This window comes from Pelodiscus sinensis, chromosome 21, assembly GCF_049634645.1.
Source record: "Pelodiscus sinensis isolate JC-2024 chromosome 21, ASM4963464v1, whole genome shotgun sequence".
In the NCBI taxonomy this organism is placed as follows: Eukaryota; Metazoa; Chordata; order Testudines; family Trionychidae; genus Pelodiscus; species Pelodiscus sinensis.
This window is the reverse complement of record NC_134731.1, coordinates 3,697,856-3,721,795: the sequence shown is the minus strand read 5'-3', so window position 1 is coordinate 3,721,795 and position 23,940 is coordinate 3,697,856. Positions and strand designations below refer to the sequence as shown.

The window sequence follows — 23,940 nt, the reverse complement described above, 5'->3', positions numbered from 1 at the left end:
TTCCCCCGCTGGACCTGGGTGTCGCCTGCAGGCAGCCACTGCCTGGCTGGAGTCGCAGCGTCGCTGGGCTGAAGGGGCCCAGACTGTGAAGCCCTGGCTTATGCCTTGCCTCCCTTGCACGGTGCCTGTGAGGGGCCGGGGCCCCCTCACCCTCCTGCCCCTGTCTGGACCCGCGCACCTGGTGCACAAGTGGCGCTGGTGCTTCAGCCTCACAGTGCGCCCTTTGCAAGGGGGCTCCCGTCCTGTGGGGGTTTCAGAAAAATGCAGGGCAGTGGGAACCCCAAACTCTGGGAGTGTCGCGCCGGGCACCCCAGTACGTGCCCCGAGAAGCACTGGCCCCTGAAGGAGATTCGGCAGCATCCCAGCTCTAGCTCTGACTTTCCCCTGTCAGAGTCTCTAAGTTCCACCTTCCGCTGCTCTCATGCAAAGCGCCTCAGCACCTGAGATCTCTGAGCACTTCGCTGTGATTTCTCTCGGACCATGTGGCCGTAAGGGCAGCCCTGGACCTTGTGGCCATGGCCGTGGCTGCAAGGGGGTGCAAAGCCAGGTAAGCATCCCCCCATGCCCAAACCCCCACACTCAATTCCCTCACTCACCCCCCTTATCCCGACAAGACCTCACACCCCCCAGCTTGCTCTGACACCCTCACTTGCTCCTGCACCCTCTGCTCCCAGCCTGCTTCTGCACCCTACCTCCCAACCTCTCCCTCTTCTGCACACCACCTCCCTCCCAGATCCTGCACCCCATCCCTATCCCACTTGATGGCAGCCCTGTCTTGCACACTGAACTCCTCATTTTCGTCCTCACACCAGAGCCTAAGGCTGTGGTCACCAACCAGTTGATCACGATCGACTGGTCAATCGCACGGTCTCGACCAATTGATTGCGAGGCATTCCAGGCACCTCATTTCCCCCCACGCCCCAGAAGTCCCCCTACCTACCTCGAGTGACAGTGGAGCTGCCCATGGGGTGGACGGAAGTTCTGCAGCTGCATGTCACTTCCGGGGGTTCCGGAAATGCACTGGCTGCTTCCTTGCTCCAGGTCTGTGGCATGCTGGGAACTTAGCGGGTGAGTCCCAAGAGGCGTGCGCTGGGACGTCCCTTCTCTGCGGGGAGGGGGGGTTGGAGGAGGGTTTTTTGGGTTTTTTTGCAGCTCACTTGTGTGGCTCCAACTGACTTTTCTGTGGGTCAGTGCCCCCCTGACTCAAAACAGGTCCCCGCCCTTCTCATAAAGACAATGCAGAAATTTTCTGTGTTTGACACAGTATTTTATTTAAAAATGAAGCCTGGCTGACAAACCCCCAATTGGGGCCAAGCCCCCATCTGGTCACAGCATGACAACATTCCTGCACCCACCTTTGTCCTAGATCTGAACCTCTCATACACTGGAACCCCCTGCCCTGAGCCCCTCACATACCCCAAACCAAATTCCTAAACCCTCACATCCACAAGCCTGTGGCTTGCTTAGTACCTCAACCTTCCATCTGACCCCAACACTGCCAGGCCTGGAGCTCCCTCCCCAAGCCAACATCCCCTTCTCCACCTCCTCCTGCATCCGGATTTCCTCTCAGAGCTTGCACTTCTCACTCCTTCCCACACCCAAATCCCTCATTCCCATCCCAGAGCCTCACATCCTGTCTCAGCAAGGGTACGGCTGGACTGCAGGAATTTTTCAGGATTCCAGAGATATCCCAGAAAAACTCTTCTGAATCCAGGGATGCGTTCGTTTGTTCTTCCACTTTTTTTAATGGAAGAGCAAACAGGCTCTTTTGGTCACCCCTACGTTCCTCTTTCCACGAGGAATAAGGGGGCTTCCAAAAGAAGGGGTTTTCTCACATTGGTTCCAGTCTAGACAGGCCAAATGTTGGAAAAACCTCTTCCTACAGAAGAATTGGGGAAAAAAGCAGCAGTATAAGGGTTGGGGATAGCAAGTGATGGAGAGGAGGAGAATAGAGAGGGCGGGGCTTCAAGGAAGGGGCGGGGCAGTAGATCTTGGCTTGTTCTATCATTTAAAAAGTGATCTTGGGTGTAAAAAGGTTGGAGACCACTTGTCTAAGGGGTCCATAAAATCCACTAACTCTGGCACCTCAGAAAAGTAAATCTGGCCTATGGGAAAGCCTAAAACTCAGTCTTCTCTATCCCTTCCCCGCGCTCTGTGGGGCTGGAGCACCATAGCAGTGAGGTGTCTCAGTTGGGGGCCACATCAGTGAGGGTTGGGTTTTTTTTGGAGGAATTTTTTTGCTTCTCACTCATGTGGTCCTCAACTGATTTTTCTGTGCGTCAGTGACCCCCCGACCAAAAAAAGGTTCCCAACCCCTGCCATAAATAAAGAAAACATCGGAACCTTTTGTGTCAGATGTAATACTTTACTTTATTTAAAATGAAGTTTGATAAACTAACATGAGAAAGTTAAAACATTTAATCTGTTTAATAATTTAAATTAAACCATTCTCCCTAGCTGCAGCTGGTTCAGAAAATATGGTCACTGTATGCAGCCTGCCCCTGCCCCCTCTGGCGCACAGATCCACAAATAAGTTCAATCTTGGCATGCCACTTCTGAAAGGTTGCCGATCCCTCGTCTAGGCCATTTGTAGTTTTTCCACTGGGAGATGAGGAAAACTCCGTGTGGGCAAAAATACTTACTTTATTTCCTGCTTTTAACCAGCCTGTGTGAAGTACCGTAGAAAATTCAAAGGAGCCTTCAGATGTTGATCTGGAAGTTAATAGCTAACGAATCACAGAGACTTAATGACCAATTTTTGGCAGACATGTTGGAAATAACCATGGAAACATGGCCTTAACCCAACACACTGTTCACTCAGCATGTTTAAGTCATTACAAGTCATTACATACAGTAACGTCCTCTGTCCTTTAGCCACAATGCCCTGTTCACATAAAGGACTCCGAATCCATGGTCTGTGAATACAGGCAATACACTTAAAAACAATTATACTTAGCCACCTTCTTAAGAACAAAATACAACAATAAAAATCTACGCCGACTTCGGAAGTGAATCCTTCCTTTCCTCAGAGGCTTCAGGCTCACAATCGCGTTCCAAAATGGGTTTTAACTTGGCGTCTTCTGGCTGTTTCTGTGCCACTTCTCGCCTGCTCCCATCTCTCAAAAGTGGAACCAAGGTCTTCCAGTTTTTCCCTGAAACTTTTCAGAAAAGTGGCTGTTATTGTTTTTCTCCTATAGAAACAGACTAGAACATTCCTGGTTGCCAACACAGAAGGAAGCTGGTGTAAACTTAATAGAATAAATTCTCTACTTCTGCTTTTTGGCTACGTCTATACTGGCATGATTTTCCGTAAATGCTTTTAATGGAAAAGTTTTCCATTAAAAGCATTTTCGGAAAAGCGCGTCTAGATTGGCCACAGACGCTTTTCTGCAAAAAAGCCCCGATCACCATTTTCGCGATCGGGGCTTTTTTGCGGAAAATAGTACTGTGCTGTCTACACTGGCCTTTTTGCCTGAACGGGAGCAGCATAGTATTTCCGGAAAAGCACTGACAATCTTACATGAGATCGTTAGTGCTTTTCCGGAAATTCAAGCGGCCAGTGTAGACAGCTGACAAGTTTTTCCGCAAAAGCAGATAATTTTGTGGAAAAACTTGCCAGTCTAGACACAGCCTATGAGTTTTATTTTTCTGTTAGTTTCCCATTCTTTTAAGCTGACAAGTATGCCCACTGATGTATGAGTTGGGTTTTTCTGCACTGGCTAGTGGGCTACTATGTTGGGGGGTCGGGGCCCTCTAAGGGCAACTCCCATGGTATTCTGCTGCCATCACCAAGAAGTGCCTCTCCTTACACACCATCCAAACATCCAGAGTGAGGAATCTGAGGGAGCTAGCATGTTCCAAGGAATCAAAGTGGACAATGAATAAGGGGCTAGTTCATTTTAATTCTTTTGCTCACTGTATTCATTCTGCGACTGTCCATGTAGCTTTTGAAGTCTCCCTGAGAAATGTATAAATTGCACTACCTCGATAACCCAAATGTATAATCTAATATCTGACTATGGGTAGAACCAGCGTGTCCACATGCCTGGATTCCTCACCTCTGCTAGACTTAAAAGAAAAACTCAAGTTTCGCTTCAAGCCCGTGCTGTACCCAGGCTCCTCGTTGATTATGCCCAGGTTAGTGTTCCACGTGGACCAGTTCACCTCATCGACTCTGGAGAGAGAACAACAAGAGGGATTTCAGCTTGAAAAGGGGATCTCATCTATTCTGCAGAAAGGGATCTAGAGTCTCAAGGCACTCATGGTATCACTTGCTTACTCAACCAGTTCTCTGTGGGGACAAGTCCCACGTAGAACCGTAAGTACTAGTCCTGAAGTACTCAAAGTTCACAGCAATGACCCTGGAATTTTTGTGCAGTAAAGTATTGCAGAATGCTGCTGGCCTAATCTTCCTGACGGATTAAAGCTCCCTGTGGGTTAATGCTCTATATTAAGGTACTTAATATCCCAAATACAATTCTCCATCTACTGGATATTTGCAAAAGGTCACTCTCAGCGTGATGGAGAGCGGCAATTTCACACAGCGAATTCAGTACTGTTTCCTGAGCAGGCACCCTCCCGGCTCAAAGTCATCTCATGTGATGCAGAGAAACAGCGAAGGATCCCCCCAGTTACACACTGTCCTTGAGTCCCAGGGCAAAGGGGGTGGCCGTGAGCTTGGGAATCCATGAGTATGCAGATCCACTGGCCAAGGAAGAGTTCAGACTCTCACCAGCTCGCAGTTCTGCCAACACTTCATGGTTTGCCAAGGGAATGTCATAGACATTCCCGCTGCACAAGTCAGATACTCATCCTCTACGCTCAGGCAGGATTCTCCTCACTGAGAAATTTGCATCATGAGGGCCCAAGAAGTAAAGCAACGTGGAAAGGAAAAGCTCAGCTGCAATATATCTGCTCATAACTGAGCTATGAGTTTTCTCGAGTCTGACAGCAATGATAGATGCTATGGACACCACTCCTTACCCATCCTGGCTAATAGCCATTAATGGACTTAACCTCCATGAATTTATCTAGTTCTCTTTTAAACCCTGTTATAGTCCTAGTCTTCACAACCTCCTCAGGCAAGGAGTTCCACAGGTTGACTGTGCGCTGAGTGAAGAACTTCCTTTTATTTGTTTTAAACCTGCTGCCCATTAATTTCATTTGGTGACCCCTAGTTCTTATATTATGGAAACAAATAAATAACTTTTCCTTATTCACTTTCTCCAAACCACTCATGATTTTATAGACCTCTATAATATCCCCCTTAGTCTCTTCTTTTCCAAGCTGAAAAGTGCTAGTCTTCAGTATTAAACAGGACACAATGCTGCTAGTATAATATAGAAGTTCTCCTTGGCGTTGTGGCATCGCAGACCCAGCAGCCTGGACCCAGTCTGCTGTGAATCCGACTAAGAACCCGTTTCACCCAGGCCACTGAACTGCCATCACTTAGTGCAATTTTTGGTCACCCAGTTTCAGAGCCCCACATCCAATTACCAGGCCTGTCAAGATGTATCTACTGAAGCTAAAACCAGGTTACCTGAAACACCATCTATAGTCATCCTTGTCATCAGGTGTGGTTCCCACTAAGACTCGCTTCCCAGATCGGAATGAGCTTATCATGCAGTTCAGGTAGCTATTTTCGATATTCAAGATGGTAATGGCTCGCTACCAATTGAAAAAAGCAAGGGGAATGGGGAACAGCTGTGTTTAACTCTATTTATACAGAAGGCAATTCCTATCTTTATAAAACAAAAATCCCCAAAGGTTCACCTGCATTCCCAGCGTAGGACAATGATCACACCACCCACAAGATACACAATTTCTCTACAAGTTTGCTTTTTAAAATGATGGACGATTACTGCTATGCAGTTAAACTACAGGGTTTCTTTTCTTACACAAAAGCTGACATGGCAGTGCCTGCAAGCCTGGCAGAAGGCATTTGCTTTCTTCCAATGCAGAATGTCTTTTCAGAGTCTGATCATGGCTTTCCATTGTCAAGAGCCTAAACACCTTGGCTATGTCTAGACTGGCCAGTTTTTCCTGAAAATCAGTCGCTTTTCCGGAAAAACTTGCCAGCTGTCTACACTGGCCACTTGAATTACCACAAAAGCACTGACTTCCTACTATAAGAAATCAGTGCTTCTTGCGGAAATACTATGCTGCTCCCGTTCGGGCAAAAGTCCCTTTTGCGCAAAACTTTTGTGCAAAAGGGCCAGTGTAGACAGCTCAGATTTGTTTTGCGCAAAAAAGCCCCAATCGCGAAAATGGCGATCGCGGCTTTTTTGCGCAAAAGCGCGTCAAGATTGGCCACGGACGCTTTTCCGCAAAAAGTGCTTTTGCGAAAAAGCGTCCGTGCCAATCTAGACGCTCTTTTCCGAAAATGCTTTTAATGGAAAACGTTTCCGTTAAAAGCATTTCCGGAAAATCATGCCAGTCTAGACGTAGCCCTCCTGATTTTGAGCCTGTTATTGTCTGATGATAAAAATATTTTCTTAAACTGCAAACATCTGTGAACTATTTGGTGCCTATTGAGAACATCTACTTAAACAGCGCATCATACACTAAATGAGGAAAGGGGCCAAGGACAGTCCTAAAGGCTTGTACTCATGCACAAGGAATCAGGAGATACAAAGCCATGAAGATCTGCAAGTTTAGAAACATGCCAGTCCCTCCTGATTCCCCTCACAGCTCTTCTCCCCTAAGTTCTCTTTCCATTTCCAAAAAGAAGACCAGAATTCTGGGTGATCGACAAACCTGGAGCTTCCAGATGCTCTTGCTCTCTTGTGCGATCTTGTTCACAGTTTCCCCCATCAGCGCAATCAGCATGTTGAGCAGCAGAATGTAGGTGAGGATGACATAGAGGACCAACAAGATGACGAAGACAGACTTGAACCTGTAGTTTTCAGTGAACTCTAGATCTCCCATGCCGATGGTGAACTTGAACAGCTCCAGGCAGGTGTAATACAGATTATTGTACGACAAGCAGCCACGCTTCACCTGGCTTCCTCGGGAGCAGGGAGAAGTCTCATTTTCTTGTCCCTCATTGTCATCTTCAATCAGAGTCACCACAGCTGTTGCAAATGTACACAAGAAAAAAATACTCAGAGACCATGCTCATTTTGCAAACACTGAGAAACTTGCCAAAAGGAATCTGATTAGATATAATATCGTGATGGCCACTAACTGCAGGCAGAGTTGTGGGAAGTCAGGAATGCTGAAAAATCAGTCTCCAAGATTCTGAAGTTGGGCACTGAACATGGAGAGATCCAAAATCAGAGGTTCCTTGAAAATGTAGTATCCTAGGGTATGTCTACACTACCCCGCTAGTTCGAACTAGCGCGCGGCTACACGGGGCTCGAACTAGGTAGTTCGGACTAGGATTCCTATTCCTATTCCTATTCCGAACTACCGGTACACCTCGTGCTAGTTCGAACTAGCGGGGTAGTGTAGACATACCCCTAGTTTCTCCATCTGTAAAATGGGAACAATGCTGCTTGGGCAGCCACTTTGAGATCTATGGGTAAAAAGCCCCACATAAATGCTAAGTTGTATTTTTTGTGCACTAGAGATTCTGTTCCGGGACATGATGTAGATTTCTTAGGTTTTTAGTTGATAAAGGGAATTCTAAATTAACTGAAAAGGTGATTTTTGCTAAACGTGATTCTCTAAGAAAGAAACAGGAATAAATAACCCCCGGGGTGTTATTACCTGTGGAAAATCCAAAGAGAAATACTAGGTAGACAAACATGAAGCGACATAAATCCCTCAGGATCATCTGAAACAGAACATTTCATAAGAATGTAACACAAGCTACACCCAAGAGTGGTGGAAAGTCCAGGTCTGGCTCCAGGAAGGCACCCTACAGTGTGAATTCAGTGCCCTTGTCTTACGCCATGACCAAGTTTCCTTGTCAATATAGGCAACCAAACCCTTAGCATTATTCCTAAAGCCTCTTTCATCCATATGTAATCTATCTCATGCCAAATATATCACATGCCAACCTTTCATGTGAACCAAGTTAAGACAATGTGGCTTTGTGTCCCCCTCTATGGGCTGGTTGGTCAGACCACATGAAGAGGTCTGATTTCATTGCAGAGAAGGTCTGAAAATAATGGAGGAGAGGAGAGTTACGGGCATGTGCCTTTTCAAACTCCCTGGGAGCAGTGAGGTAGATTATCCCCCAAGTTGAAAATAAATCGGCTTTCCCTGGTTTAAACCATGGGGTGAGCCAGTGGTGGCACCTCTCAGGCCTGGGCAAATTCAGCAGAGCTTGCAGCTGCTCCCTAGACTGACCTTCTCAATCATGACAGAGTAAATTCCCATCTGCTGGAAGCCTCGGGTGTAGTACAGCATGTTAGCCCAGCCCAGTGCCAAGGAAAACACCATGAATGCCACGTAGAGCTCCTGGCCACAGAAGTACAGCACCGCCGAAGTCAGCAGGAACAGGGAGTGGACAAAGCTGAAAGACAAGCGTGGGCCAAGCATAGGGTGCAGATCCTCCCAGGCAGGCAAGAAAGGAGGGAAGACATACGCAGTGGCATCAGCTCATAAGAACCCAGGTAGACATGTTTTCCTAGGCCAGCCTCCATCCCTTGAGAGACTCCTTCCCTTTCCTCCGCACTTCTCTTCTCCACCCCACTCCGTTCCTTTCCCTTTAACTCCCAAGCGTCCCACACTCCCGTTTTGCCAACCCGCTGCTGTTTTACTGCCTTGCAGAGGGTCAGCAGGACCAGCCACAACTCCCTGTGCCGTCCTCGAGGGGGCTGTCTCTGGCACGCCTCTGACCACTGAACTGCCAGCCTTTCAGGGCACCGCACTGCAGAGCAGCCTTCTAACTGGAGAGGGCAGAAGGCTCCAGCAGCATAAGGCTGAAGGTGCCACTGGGGACAGGAGAGGGCCTGTGCACAGAGCATCGGGCTGTAAGTCGGGAGTCCTGGAGCTATTCCTGGGACCAGACAGTTAACCTCTCAGCACTCACTTTCTCCACCCGGTGATAACCTGGAGTCTCCCTTTCCCCCCATGCAAAGTGCCAGGAGAACTAGGGATGGAAAGCCCTGTGCTCACTATGCTTATTGCAAAGCCTGGACATGTGATGCCTGGCTTGAGACCATGAGTCCCGTAGCTTCCTAAAAGCCCCATTCAAACACAGAGCAAGAAGTTGCTGAGAAGCTTACAAAAGAACCTCACTGTAACTGTCAGCTAGCAGAGTCTTTAAGGACGGCCGCCTCTGCAGGAAATATTGGATCTGCAAAAAAGGGAGACGAAAGGCCAGTTTCAGGTCCCAAGGACATTTCTGCTGTGCAGCTGCCAAGGGGACCCTTTAACTCCCAAGCGTCCCACACTCCCGTTTTGCCAACCCGCTGCTGTTTTACTGCCTTGCAGGGGGTCAGCAGGACCAGCCACAACTCCCTGTGCCGTCCTCGAGGGGGCTGTCTCTGGCACGCCTCTGACCACTGAACTGCCAGCCTTTCAGGGCACCGCACTGCAGAGCAGCCTTCTAACTGGAGAGGGCAGAGGGCTTCAGCAGCATAAGGCTGAAGGTGCCACTGGGGACAGGAGAGTATCTAAGTCCTGGCTGTTATCTCGGTCAAACGGTTTGAAAATGCTGCCGCTGCTGCCACCGCTGCCCCTAAGTGCCGGGGAGGTCTGCTGAGTCGGGTCCAAGCTGGAAAACAGCTCAGCCCAAGTTAGTCCACAAGGACCTCTTAATGCAACATGCAGTCCAGGAAGCACAGGCCTTAATTCCGGTTATCCCCTCAGGGCAGGGCTAGATTGGATCTTGCGGCTTGTGCCGGAGACAGCAGCCCACTCACTCACTCACTGAGCAACTGTGCTCACATTGTACTTGCGGTGCGTTCTTTACGCTGGCCACAATACAGTTGCTGTTTGTCTCCAACCTGGAACTGAAGAGCTCTTAAGTTCTTAATGGTGCAGGCCCTGGCTATATTCAGTGCCCCCTTGAGCCTGGTCTTGGCTGGTATCCATGCTCAGGCACATGTAGACTTTGTAGGGACTTTCCTCTCATACAGTAGGATGACAGGCAACTGCGTTTTAGCTTTGTAGCTCAATAGGAATGTCATAGATCCCGGCTGTGCCATTAAAAACTAGCTCTAGCTTTCAAGTGAGAGACAGACTCTAAGAGCAACTAGCCCAAACCAGGGGAATGACGTCTATTTTTGGCTCCCACTCATCCACGGGGCTTGAAGGAGAAATTTCAAAGCTCTTACCCCTCTGCAAAAGAAATAGACACCTCCCAGCACACTCAGGATCTCTCCGATGACTCGGAAATACTCCCCTGTCGTGTATTCAAATCTGAAGGGAGGCTGCAGAACATAGGAGCAAAGGGTCAGCTCAGCTGGAGATGGAAAACAACTTGTCTCCCAATGTTCCCTCTAATCTTCTCCGTCCGTGTGCAGAATACATGTTTTATGTGCATGGAGGCGTGTGCGAATGTGCACCACCAGTAGCAACCAAAGACCTAGCTATGGGCGCTCTGCTAATCAGCTGGAAAGCGTGTGAATCTCTCCTGGGAAATTGCACAAGGGCCTGGCTTACAGAGAACACTGCTATCTGCTGAGCAGCTAAAGGTGCTCAGCTTCCCCTAGGATTGGTCCCTAAAAGCACAGCTTTCTCCATTCTCCAAGGAGGGGGCTGGAGGAGCAATCTCTCCCCTGCGCTTATTGTCCCCATCACTCGGGACAGAGGGAAGAATTCTGTAGAGTCTGAAACAAAATACAGGACTATGTAGCACTTTAAAGACTAACAAGATGGTTTATTAGATGATGAGCTTCCGTGGGCCAGACCCACTTCCTCAGCTCAAATAGTGGAAGAAAATTGTCACAACCATATATACCAAAGGTTACAATTAAAAAATGTATTAATTGTATCCTTTGGTATATATAGTTGTGACAATTTTCTTCCACTATCTGATCTGAGGAAGTGGGTCTGGCCCACGGAAGCTCATCATCTAATGAACCATCTTGTTAGTCTTTAAAGTGCTGCCTAGTCCTGTTTTTTGTTTCAGCTACACCAGACTAACACGGCTACATTTCTATCACTATTCTGTAGAGTCTAGCATTGTGAACATGGCAAGCAGGCCTGGGAATTCATACCCGGGGTGGTCGCACCGATGCGCATGACCAGGAAAGTACCTTTTTATCTTTCTCCACTGGTCTGAAGTAGGCGGCCAGGGTGAGTATGACAATGTGCATGGTATAAACAAAGAAGTTGAAATAAAACAGGCGTTTGACGAATCGGTCCCACTTGTCCTGCAGCAGCCTGTTCAGGGGCTCCACCAGCAGCATCTCATGGCGATTCTGCAAAGGTGGGGAGAGAGAGAAGGAAGCCAGTACACACATACACTGAGATCGCACCTGCCAAGGGTGAAATGTCATCACCCCCAACAAACAGAGTCTCCAGTTCTCAGCAGGCAGGGAAGTGTCATTATCCCTACAGCCAAGGGATCTGTCCAGAGCTGCCCAGAGACGCAGGAACAGAGCTGTGCACAGAAGCCAGGAGGCCTGTCACCCAGGGCCCTGCCCCAAGGAGTGCAGGGAAAGACATACAGCACAGACACGCAGTGTGGCATGACTGTGGAACACGTTTACTTGTCTGAGCGAGCGTTCCAATGAATTGTACTATTGGCTTCAAGCCAATGGGGAGAATTTGCAATAGAAAGTCCTGGGGTCAGTTTCCAAAGTCGGGGGCAAAAGAAGCATCAGTGAATATACCCATGCCAAGAACTAAATCACTGCTCTGTACCATGGTGCAAGGGAGAGATACACTGCACACATCACAGCTCACCACTGAACCCAAAACCAACGTGTAGAGGAGGTTTCTTACTCACTGGTGTTTTGCTGCTATATGCGATGATCTCAAGCACTGAGTTTCTCTCACAGGTGTCGATGGAGGACAGGTCATAAAGAGATGAGTGGACGGGGCCATAGGCCCATTCAGTGAACTTTCTCGACAGATGCCTACACTCAGGCTCTTTGATCTCTCGTCTAAGGATGTAGGCGAAAATCTAATAAAAAAAGAAGGACACATGATCAACGTTTCAGCTGTGGTAGATTTTTTGTTTCTCAATGACATAGGAGGCCTGATTCTTCCCTGGCTTAACTTCACGGAACTCAAGCCATTAGGATACTGTATAGCTCACAGCTTGCAATATCCACCAGCCAGTGATCATGCTGGGTTCTGGGGAACAGAGTAATACAAATGTAGCAAACAGGCCAATGCAGCAACACAAAAGTGCCTCTCCAGTTAAGATTTGTGGCTGTCTTTGGCCTCTCAACACCTCTTTCATACCCCTTTGAGGCCACTGTCCTGGTGAAGGGGAAATGTTTCAGAGTTGGCCATGACAGCCAGTCAAAAAAGTGCTACCTAGTCCACCCGAGAGAGCAGACAAGCAGAGCACTTCTACTGTTTCCATCTAGGCTGACAGATGTGACGTGGAACTGCAGGATTCTCTTGGGATACATAACCTAGACGATGCCAAAGAAGCTTTGCTTTTCCATCTCCAGGGTTAAGTCCTATACAATTTTCCACCCTCTTGGACCGCTAAGCCCAGGCAGCAAGTAATGACATGTTCCCTATGTAAATGTTTAACTATAGTGTGTGTTATTTGAAATGGTAACAGTATGTGTACACCTACCCCTATCTTCCCTTTCTTTGCAGCCAGGGTTAAAGGAGTCAGTCCCTTCTTGTTAGTGATCTCTTCCAGCTTCAGCATTGGGTTAATTTTGGCACCAAGTATCAAAATGTTGTTGTACATCTTGGTTACAAATTTGGTGTTATCTTTGGTGTTATCTGCAATCTCTACCAAGGCGTGCAGAGCTATATTGCCCATGGAGTCCTGGGCAGCTATATTGGCTGGATGATACGGATTCTCCAGGAGGAATTTCACAATGGCTAGCTGGTTGGTGCAGGCAGCCAAGGAAAGCGGGAGTTCACCTAATGGCAAGCAACATGAACCACTGGTCAGAAAACTCACCGTATGTACAAAAGTCACCTTTATGAGCTTAAAGGGGAAGGAAAATGTAAAGTCCACACCTCCCACCATGCCTGGATAGGGGAGAGCAGTTCTCCATCAAATACTGTGCCAAATCCTAGTCTCACTGTAAAAAAATATATTTTCCGATGGGATTAAGCACCTGGCTCTGACACCAGGGAGGCAGGATAAGGGATGCCCTCAAGGTAGAGCAGTAGGGTGGGTTCTGCTGTGGACTAGGGGCTAGGGCAACCACCTAGGGCACGCAGGGTAGCAGGTTCAAATGCTGCACCTGTCACATGGGTGAGTTTCATCCCTTAGTCAACATGTTCACACCTTGCTGATCAATACACTGAGGTTATGTGGGCCCAACATATGGAGAGTTGAAAAAACCCAGAATTATCAGATTAGAAATGCACGTAGACTGGGACCTATGCATTTTGATTAAAAGGACTGAATGTGCCAGGAGAGTTTCCCCAGAAAGAGAATTCTCGTGCTGGGATCTCACACACTAAGTTTTAGGCAGGGACAATTTTTTAAGACTGGATTATAGCATCCCCAGCCCATTGAAAATAGATTATTACAGAAATATCAAGTGCAGCACTAGAAGCTGCCTCTAATAAAGATACAAACGCATAAAAAAATACACATGTAATTCAAAAGGCAAAGGTGGTTTGTTTGTTTGTTTGTTTGTTTGTTTGTTTTCGAAAAACCAAATGCTGCAATGCTGACATACCCTGTATGCACCATGAATTTACAGAGAAGCAGTTAAGATATTTTCTGTCCTATTCTCTACCCCTTTTCTAATGACTCCCAACATTCTGTTTGCTTTTTTAACTGCACATTGCGTGGACATTTTCAGAGCCGCGCTGACTCCTAGATCTCTTTCTTGAGTGATAACAGCCAACTTGAACAGCTCACACTTGAAACATGTCCCTTGGTAAGCTGACCAGTGAATGAAATCAAGCATCATGCTCCTCGTTTTCCCTACCAAAATAAAAGCCAGGCTTCCCTTTGATTTTCCGGAAGAACTCCCCGTGGGCTCGTGCATGAACATCTGCTCCATTTTGGACCAAGAGCTTCACCAAGTACATATTCCTCCTCTCGATGGCAATGTGGAGAGCAGTCTGACCTAGGGAAACACTCATCAGCCCGTGGAACTCTCGGGTCACATAACACCGAGAAACAGCTGTTGGACACTACTGGTGCCTTCTTCTGAGGCTAATGCAGTGGTGAAAAGGGACACATTGAACAACCCTGGAGACAGCAATGTTCTATTCGTTAATGGAGGCAAATGCAGGCTTCGTTGCTCCCCTGCCAATGTACCCCCAACCCTATCCCACCAAAATGCCTCTAGAGGGGTAAGAGCATTATACCACATTGACCAAGCATGTCACTGGCATAAATGGCAGGTGTGAGCCAGGTATTTCAAGAACACGAGCACCGACTACAAGTCAGGCTCTCTAGCAGTTTGTGGTTCTGCTTTCCCAGAATCAGAGCTTCAGTTTTGGTCAGATATAGAGGAACATCTGAGAGCTCAGATAGTCTCATGTAGCCTATTCATAACCTTTCTGTACAGGCTTAGGCTTAAGCAAAGCCAGACATTCTCCCAGCTGCCTTACCCTTGTAGTAGTTGTCGGTATATTCTGCATTAATTAACTCTTTCAGATTGCCTGTTTTCTCCGCAATTTCCAGAAGCAGGGGAATGGTGTCATTCTTCCCATCATGCAGATTCAGCATGGCTTTCAATAAGCAGGTTTTCCCAGTTTCTGGCTCTGTAACACAAAGAGTTATAGCTGTAAAACGAGGCATAACATACCTGCTCTCAGACACACTGACATGCAGTCATCACAAGGGATCTGGGATCTTCCGATTGGATGGAAGGACCCAGGGACGTTCAAAGTGTCACAAACATTCTTTCACACTTTTCTGACACTTTCACTAGCTTCACAGAGAACTGCCCAGTCTATGGGAAGATACTCCATGATCCAGAGCCCTTTCCAACGTCTTAATGTGTATTTAAGTTACTACCATGCTGATCTTTTAATCTCGGCATCACAGCTGGAAGAGGGAGACGGTATTTGGATGCATCAGACACTACCAGGTACCTTTGAATTCATTGTCTGTGAGATGCTTCAGGGTCTCATGGAGATAGATCAGCAGGTCATCCAAATCACTTGTGTCACCTTGGGCTACAGCATCAAAGATCCTTCTGCGATCGTAGAATTTGAAAGCTTTTTCTGAGCAGCTTGCAATGGAATTGGTAGATAGGAGCCTGACGAGGATAAATTTAGTTACTGAAATGAAAGGATTAAGCAAGCCTCTGAAAAGCAATCAGACGATTATACTTCCATTACTGGCTTTCAGTGGCATGCGCACTAGTGAATAGTACATATATGGAACTGTTCAGTTTGTAAAATCATAAAGGCCCAGACAAGCAAATCCAATGAAGCAACTATGTCTCTAACACCTGGATCATGCCCCGGGAGCCAAGAATGCCTGGGTTTTAATCTCAGCTTTGCCCTGAATACCCTCCTGTTGACTTCCTCTGGAGATTAGATTGTATTCAGAGATACCGCTCCAGGATGGGAAATAGTCATTAAATGTACTATAGTATTTGGGGTACTTCCCATTCAGCATAGGAATCCTGAAATGTATGCTGTAAATCACACGCCGTGGTGCAAGGAGTGAATACTGGGAGTTTGCGGCCCCAAACCACATCATAACATGCATAGCTCTACCAAATTCATGGTTCACTTCAGTCAGTTTCATGGTCTTAGGACTTTAAAAATTGCAAGTTTCATGATTTCAGCTACTTAAATGTGAAATGTCAGTGTTTTGTAAATTGTCATTTGGGTCTCCCCTAAATAGGAGATGTGGGGGGATTGCAAGATTATTGCGGTGGGGCCCTCAGTCAGCAGCCCCCACTCTCTAGCTGCCCAGCTCTGAAGGCAGCACAGATGTGAGGATGGCAATACTGTGATCCCCTTAAAATAACCTTGTGACCCCTACAATCCCTGTAGGGTTAGGAACCCCAATTTGGGAAACTCTGGTTTCCCTAGTGAAATCAGTATAACGTGAAAGTACACAAGAGACCAGATTTCAGGGGGAGACACAAAAGTTCACAGTCTGTGACACATTTTTCACGGCCATGAATTTGGTAATGCCCTAATAATATGGATCCACTATATCAGGAACTTACTTGGCAAATTGACTGTGTAATTTTGCCCTTTCCACATTGATATTAAACTTGATGACGGGAGCAGACATCAGTTCCATCTGGTACAAGGAGTCCATTGGCGCCATGTTCTTATCGCTGTCCCCCATCCCGAAGCGGCCTCGTCTCGCGAAGATGTTGCTTTTGGGCAGCTGCTGGACCTTCATGCTCTGGATGCTATGAAGACTGTCAGGGGTTCCCAGAATGGAATCCTCGCCATCTGTGTGCTCATCCATGACTTCAGAGTCCTCCACATCCGAACTGCCAAGTTTCTTCATCTTTCCCAGGATGGAGGACATGGCCAGCGGGCTGCAGGGAACCCAGTGCCGTTAATACTGCCACCTAATAAACAGTGAGGGCGTAGTCTGGCTTCCCTTACAGCTCTGTACCAGTAACGGGTTTGGTTTTTTAAGTGAAGGCATCCTGTATCAGTAGGGTGCATAGAACAACCATTTTGGCTTTCTACTCACTGCTCCTCCTGGCCAGTGGACCTCATCCCTGAACTGGAGCAACCAACCACTGCTTTGGATTAAGGGAGGAATTCAGCCTGACTGCTGAGAATGCCAAGAAGAGGCCCATGGGTGCCAGCTGTGGTCACGGTTCCTGTGAGACAGTCACTTCCTCGCTAGGGCTCGGGCTGTCTCTTTTCTATTCTCATCACCTCCAACTCATTTCGCATGAGCCCACCACAACAGCTGTCAGATGGTCCATTGCTCAACTAACTCCACCCTGCTCTGGTGAATCGCTGACTTAGTATTCTGTTTCACAGACACACCGAGCCTCTCTTGGCTCGCAATGCTCTGACTCTCAGTAAAAGCATCCGATTCGCATCATCCAGGGTAAGGTTTGAAGGAAAATCAACAACAGGGATTCTCCCCCACTCGCCAGTACGTGGCTGACAGTGGGAAATAATATGGCAGACTCTCAGAGTGTTACAAAGCCAGGAGCAAATCAAAACACACACATGCCTGGAGGGAAAGAAAGCATGGCCAGATGTTGGGTACCTACGCTGCAGGGCAGGAATAGGAAACAAAGGTACCTGGAGCTCTTATAAAGCTTATAGAAAGATACAGACTGCTACACGGGCACACTGATCTGGTAAGGTCCTGGTGTCCTGTCTTGGGACGAGGCAGTATCTCAAATGAAAACTTCACTAAAAAGCAGCATCTTGTAGAGTGAAGAGAAATTTTCCTCTTCACACTTGCAGCAATCGACTGATGCCTCGAAGCATGAAGTTTCACTATCTGTGTCATTTTTTATTTTTTTCCATGAAACTTTTTTTCACTATTTTACCACAAACATGAAGAGAAGAAATGTACCATGAAGGATCTTGTCTTCATCAACCATGGAGCCATTCGTGGCAAACAGGTTTCTCCCCACCCAGTGAAACACTCAACTGTTTAGAACATGATCCTTAGCGCACGCTAGCTTGTCCTTTAGCATTGTGTTAGGCAGGCAGCTTGGTTTTCCCCAGGGATCTTACCTGGTCACTCAAATAATTCCTGACGTGAGGGAAAGAGTCTCAGTATGTGGAATCAGTACACAACAACATTCCTTCTGATATGATCCAGCCAAGAGGCAGCAACAATGATTAATAAATCAACAAGCCTAACTATGAAATGGAAAATTATTCTTACACAGGATCGCGTGTGCAAACTACATCACCTCAGATCATCATAGAACCCTGGCAAGGAGAAAACAACTCACAACTTTTTGCACCTGAATAACTAAAGTTCAAAGTAAGTTTCTCTCTCTGTTTGGAAACAACAAGGCAAACTCTGTTCTCAGACCATGATAAATCAAGAGTCGCTTGTTTATGTGAAAGGAGTTGCACTGGTCAGTAATGGCTTGCTAACTACAAAAGTAGCTTCTCCTCTCTTGGAATTCACACCTCCAGATCAGCTACTAGAAGTGGGCCTCATCCTCCCTGATTGGATCCACCTCGCCATCTCCAGCCTGATTCTGGCCTGCATATTTATACCTGCCTCTGGAAATTTCCACTACATGCATCTGACGAAGTGGGTCTTTGCCCACGAAAACTTATGCTCCAACACTTTGGTTAGTCTATAAGGTGCCACAGGACTCCTCGCCGCTATCCCACACAAAGCTCTCTCGTTCTACCGTTGCCCATCTGATGAGAGTCAGGGGACATAAGGGTAGGGAGTAAGTTGTGTTAGTGCAAGAGAAGTATCAATCCAGAGAAGCAGGACTAAGTAAGGCGCCAACAGCAGGGAAAGCGGATGAGAAAGGGATGGCAAGGGGAGGTGTGCTAAAGAAATGAATGAAACCAGTGTCTGTAGGGTCTGAGGCGGAGAGGGATTTGGAGGACAGGACTGTTCAGAAGATGCTGAGTTCTTGTGGACGGGCCTGTTAAGAGCACATAACTAGATGGGTAGTAGTTCATCTTTTGTGGATAGAGGTTAAGGCCATTACTCCAAAGGTCGATCTATTAGCCAGTGGACTGAGCCTTGACAAATGTTTCTGTGCATGAGGACTGCTCAGCAATATAGGAGCAAGAGACGTTCAGCTAACGTGGGAAATTACCACTTACTGACTTCCATGGAGTCACAGTGGTGTATAACTGATATAATGGAGCTAACAGACTGGAGAACTGGTTCCAGTAAAGATAGCCACTGGACAGGCGAATCTTGGAAGCCCAGCACTTTGATCTTGTTTGATTTACAATGACAACAAATGCACTAAAATGAAGTGGTGTTGTAGCCGGGTTGGTTCCAGGATGTTAGAGAGACAAGGTAGATGAGGTAATATCTTTTATAGGTACAATAAAATACACTGCCTTGTCCATCTTGCCATGCTGAAGTCACAATATTTCTACATTTGTTTTCTTATTAAAGTGTTTCAAACAGCCAAGTATACATGCAGTATGATCAAGAGGAAAAGAGGCAAATACTGACACATCAAGGAGAATGTGACATGCGGGTAGGAACTGCTGCTGCTATCATGGTTAGATGTAAAACACTCTGGAGGATCAATAGTAAAGAAAGAAATTCACTGTACCCCTCTAGACAGATTTGAGAATGTGCAGAATGTCTTTGCAGGAAACATTTCCTGAAATCCCAGATTCTCTGGAAAATATAATGCTTCAAAAATAAGGTTTTTATGAAACCCTGCAATAAAATGTGCCCTGAGCTATAAAAACATTCCTATGCTGAGTATTATTATATAGACAAATAATATCTCACCAATAATCTCAAATGTGCTTCAGGTCTATTTTATTCCTTTCGAATATATTAGGGTGGAGAGTTAGCAAAACCATAAAATAATATGGGGTATTTTCAGTTCAGTAGGATTCATTAACCGCTCAACATCTCTTTGAATTTTCAATAACTATACCCACTATGTTTCTAAGTAGTCTTAAAATATTCATAAATGTACATTTACAGCATCAACAATAAAACAAAATAGACATCGTAATACCATAATTTAACACTGAGCTGCATTTTTGCTTAAATTTCCAGTTCTGTGGATCCCCTCACAAAAATAAATTGAAATAAGTAGAACATAAAATTTCCTAATACTTTAACATTATTCTGCAAATAAGGAGAATAATGCAATATATTACTTTTCATTTACAGTTTGGTATTAAAATACTTAACAAGTATTTCAGGGAACATTTTCTAAATGGGTTTAAAGAATGAAAAAAGACTGGCAAACAAAATAATCATGAGGCTATGGGGAGTTTTTTTGTTTGTTTGTTAAGAAGGGGGGAAAATGTCCCCTTTAAGCAAATATATATCTGGCACAAAATGCCAGACTGAATCTTGGAGTCCTTTGTGTCTCCACAGAATAGATCCAATAAGGCAGCAGCACAATGGCCTTTCACTCATCTCCTTGCCAATATGCCAGTTTTATTCAATCCAAAGGCTTTAGTTTTAAAAAACACTTGGTAGAAACCTCAATAATGACAGGAAAGCTACACAGCCTCATACATGTCTGAATTTGCAAGATGTAAACATATTCCAGAAGAGACTTCAACATTCACTGGATATTTTTTCTTTAAATTTCTCATGTGCTATCTATATAAAATGTACCTAACTTGGGCTCTTCTAATCCAATTAATATCAAGATTCAATCCTATACAACAAAAAACAATACTGATTATAACAGCCTCCAACTGAACCACATCTTCTTATAAATACCATGGAATAGTTTACAAACAATGGACAAGCATGCTGTTCAAATATACGTGCAAGACTTACAAAAGTTCCAAAAAATGCCACTTTCTGCAAAATAACCCAGTCTCAGTAAGTACTCTCTGATCTACAGGAGTTTTTTCCTCTATAAACTTCAGGAGTCTACTCTTCTTAGGTGATTTGTTTGGAGTAACAACACAGTTCTCTGCTCCAATTTGTCTGCAGGATTGTTCTACACTCTGATGGTTTTGTAAGTCAGAGGCTGTGCACTAGAAGAACACGGACTTGACTAATATAATAATTAAGAACTATACTAGAAGCAGAAGTAGCAATAGCAGCTATTCCCGAGAGTGTATCAAAGCTCTTTACAAGAATTCCAGTATTTTTTTCAAATTACATTTAGCAATGAACACTCCTTTTCAGATTTCCTCTTCACAAATACATTCAGCCTGGGAAAATCAGTTCCTTTTGTGGTTCAGCTGCACACATCACTTAATGTGAAAGTTTGTAGAATATCTGTAACTCTTATGGGATCGTTCATCTTTCTGGTGGTTGCTAGTGTCATTATAATGTGGATATACATGCTATCAAAGGAAGAGTTTGATTTTAAACAGAGTTGATGAAAGCTGATAACCAATAAATAGAGCCCTGCAAACCCACAGATATTCACTTTATGTCCACAGGTATCCACACCCTTGGATATGGCTGCCTCTATCCGCGGCTCATTTTTGTGGATACAAATTTTTAAAAAATGTAGCCGCACAGAGTTCTACCAATTAAAAAAAAAATTCAAACACCATCTTATTAATCTGTTTTCACACCACATTTAACTGAAATAATACTTGTTTATTTTAATCAGCTGTGAATTATCTAGTACAGCTTTAATATTTGAAGTGTTTCCGTACCTATGTCAAGCTGGTTTATTAGTCTGTCCTTCAGCCTAAGATATCTACATCAAGGAATGGGCTAGAAAGACAAAGCATTTCTAAAAGATGTGCTTTACCCCTGCCAGAAGCTTTGAACTTGGGTGAAATATCTGGCCTGCATTCTGCAGTTCATGCTAGATGATCACAATGGCCCTCTATGGCCTGAGCACGTATGAAAAGGCATGCTGCAATAGTCACAGCAAATTGTAACGACATTCACAGCCTATGATGTTTTATCCAAAGCAAATTAAATGCCTGTTTACATATGTGACGGGGCAGGCCAGCCCCGCACGGAACAAGGGGAAGAAGAGCATGCCTATGGGGGGGAATATGTCCCTCCCCTGCGACTAGGTTTACCAGGTAGGTTTAGAAAAAATACCGGACATGATTGATGGGTGGGGGGGGAACCGGACGGGAGAGGGGCGGGGCTGGCCAGGAGGGGGGGCGGGGGCAGCATGGCTGGCCATGGGAGATGGGGGGGCGGGGCTGGCGGGCAGGGGGTCAGGGGCAGCGCGGCTGGCGGGCGGGGGGTTGGGGCAGCACGGCTGGCCGAGGGAGATTGGGAGGAGGAGAACCAGCCGGCAGGAAACAGGCGTGACCGGGAAGGGGTTGGGGGCAGCGGAGCTGGTCGGAAAGGGGAAGGGGCGGAGGGGGCGGGACTGACCCGGGCACGTGGAGATCCCGGGGCGCTGTCAGGCCTGCACACGATCCGGAGAAGCGCAAGTGAGCCCAGCTGCAGCTCCACCACACGTAGGGTTGCCAGGTGTCCAGTGTTGTACCGGACAGTCCAGGATTTGCGCTCTCTGTTGGTAAAAAAAAATCAGACAATACCGGACATGTGCAATGTCCAGTATTTTCTGATTTTTCCAGCTGCGCACCGGACGGAAGCCTGGCGTGGGTAGAGAGGAGCACCGAGTTGGTTGAGTGTAAGGAGGAGGAGGAGAGGAAGCCTCCTCCCTCGCTAGTGCATCGCCAGGAGCCTGCGCGGGACAGGGAGTACCCTGGGATCTGTAAGTGCCTGGGTCAGTCCTACTCCGCGCTGGCCGATTTGCTCACACCCCCTCCCTTCCCGGCCGGCCGGTTCTTCCCCACTTCCCCTCCTGATCTTCCCCGGCCAGCCCCCCTGCATCACCCACCAGCTCTGCTTCCCACTGGCCCGTTCCTCTTCCTGATCTCCCCTGGCCAGTGCCGCTGCACCCCTCCCACCAGCTCTGCTTCCCACCCTCCCTTCCTCCCGGCCAGCCTCGCGGCCCTCAACTCCCCCCAGCTCTGCTTCCCACCCTCCCTTCCTCCCAGCCAGCCTCGCGGCCCTCAACTCCCCCCAGCTCTGCTTCCCGCCCACGATCAAGTGTGTCCGGGGTTTTTTTTGGGGGGGGTCTACCTGGTAACCCTAACCACGCGCTCAGGAGCAGGGACAGGGCTTCTCCTCCTCCCCAAGGCGTCAGACGCACCCAGGGCTCCCAGCTCCAATTGCCCCCTGCCTCTCAGCAACTCCCCTGCCCTCACCAGGCTTCCGTCCAGTGCCCAGCCAGAAATCCAGAAAATACCAGACACTGGGCCTGAAAACCGGACACCTGGCAACCCTACCCATAACCCTGCCAGGCATGCTCTCAGTGCAGCCCGGGTAGAAAAGCCTGCAGCGCAGCTCAGTTGGGAATGACCTCAGGAGGGAAAGGAAGCAGCCCAGGGCAGGCCACGGGAAGTGACCCAGCGGACTTGGCACGTTTTGGGGAGAGCTCCCTGCTGAGCCAGTGGTGGGAACTGCCCACCACTGATAGGACCCTCGGCTGGGGCCCGGAGAAGAGGGAGGGCCTGGACCCCCCCTACCCAAGCCCTTGCTGCGGAACTGTGATTCGGCCTCTGGGCCTGCGGGACAGTGATTTGGCTGCTGGGCCTGGAGTCCGGAGGTGCCGGGTTAGGCAGAGGCCCAGGGTAAAGCAACCTGGTACAACATATAATTCAACAACAGGCAAGCTCTTCAGCTGGTGTTACTAGAAGGATCTACACTGAGCATCTGACTCACTAATACTCTGATTAATTTCTCCACTGATCCCCAGAGCTGGACTTGATAACAAAACTAGGTATTCTGAGAGCTGGTTGTACACATTGAACCTCTCTAGTCCGGCACACTCTGCTCCAGCAACATCCGTGGTCCAGCAGATTTTAGTGAGCCACATGTCCACTTATCACAGACGTGGCCAATTTTCCCTCAGTCCCATAAAGTTTGTTTCCAGCCACCAGTCCTGGCTCTCGGTGTTCTCGGCTGTTACTTAGCTCTAATTTATCCCTAGATATTGTCTAAGAGCCCAGTAAGCAGTGGAAGGGCTGGTAATGCTGCTAGACAATATTGACCTTCCGTGATTCGGCAAATTCGCTGGTTGAGCACTGGTCAGGTCCCGAGAGGACTGGATTAGAGAGGTTTAACCTGTAGGAATATGTGCATTCCTGAAAGATGAGCACTTAGCATCTGTTCTACCACTGACCGTTATAGTTTGAGTTTATATTCAGGCAGAGGGGTTTGATTCTGCTCTGGCTTGCCTAACAGTACGTCTGGAGCAATTTATTTTGAAGTCAATGGAGTTAACCAAGCGTAAAAGAGATGCATTAAGCACCCCAGTGTCCACATTCATTCGCAGACACATCTCCAGATTT

At 47.1% G+C, this 23,940-nt stretch overlaps 1 protein-coding gene across 1 annotated transcript; it reads right to left on the bottom strand.

The window, feature by feature from the left end:
* Positions 1 to 2,274: 2,274 nt before the first annotated feature.
* Positions 2,275 to 21,599, bottom strand: TRPV1 (transient receptor potential cation channel subfamily V member 1). Its single transcript, XM_075904634.1, has 15 exons — positions 16,194 to 21,599; positions 15,100 to 15,266; positions 14,614 to 14,766; positions 13,983 to 14,123; positions 12,656 to 12,954; positions 11,849 to 12,025; positions 11,154 to 11,318; positions 10,230 to 10,325; positions 9,177 to 9,247; positions 8,296 to 8,461; positions 7,711 to 7,777; positions 6,757 to 7,073; positions 5,540 to 5,667; positions 4,059 to 4,174; positions 2,275 to 3,158 (listed from the first exon to the last, which is right to left on the bottom strand). The coding sequence occupies exons 1-15, from the start codon at positions 16,505 to 16,507 to the stop codon at positions 2,992 to 2,994; spliced, it is 2,544 nt and encodes an 847-aa protein (XP_075760749.1). The 5' UTR covers positions 16,508 to 21,599; the 3' UTR covers positions 2,275 to 2,991.
* Between the last annotated feature and the right edge of the window lie 2,341 nt (positions 21,600 to 23,940).

Bases quoted from the DNA above. Each gene is read 5' to 3' on its own strand.
- TRPV1 (XM_075904634.1), bottom strand. From the start codon at position 16,507: ATGTCCTCCATCCTGGGAAAGATGAAGAAACTTGGCAGTTCGGATGTG. The intron at 7,778-8,295 runs GTCAGTCTAGGG...GTTCTGTTTCAG, and splicing joins ACTCTGTCATGATTGAGAAG to ATGATCCTGAGGGATTTATG. The intron at 3,159-4,058 runs GTGAGGAATCCA...TTTTCTGAAAAG, and splicing joins TTCTTTTAAGTCTAGCAGAG to TTTCAGGGAAAAACTGGAAG.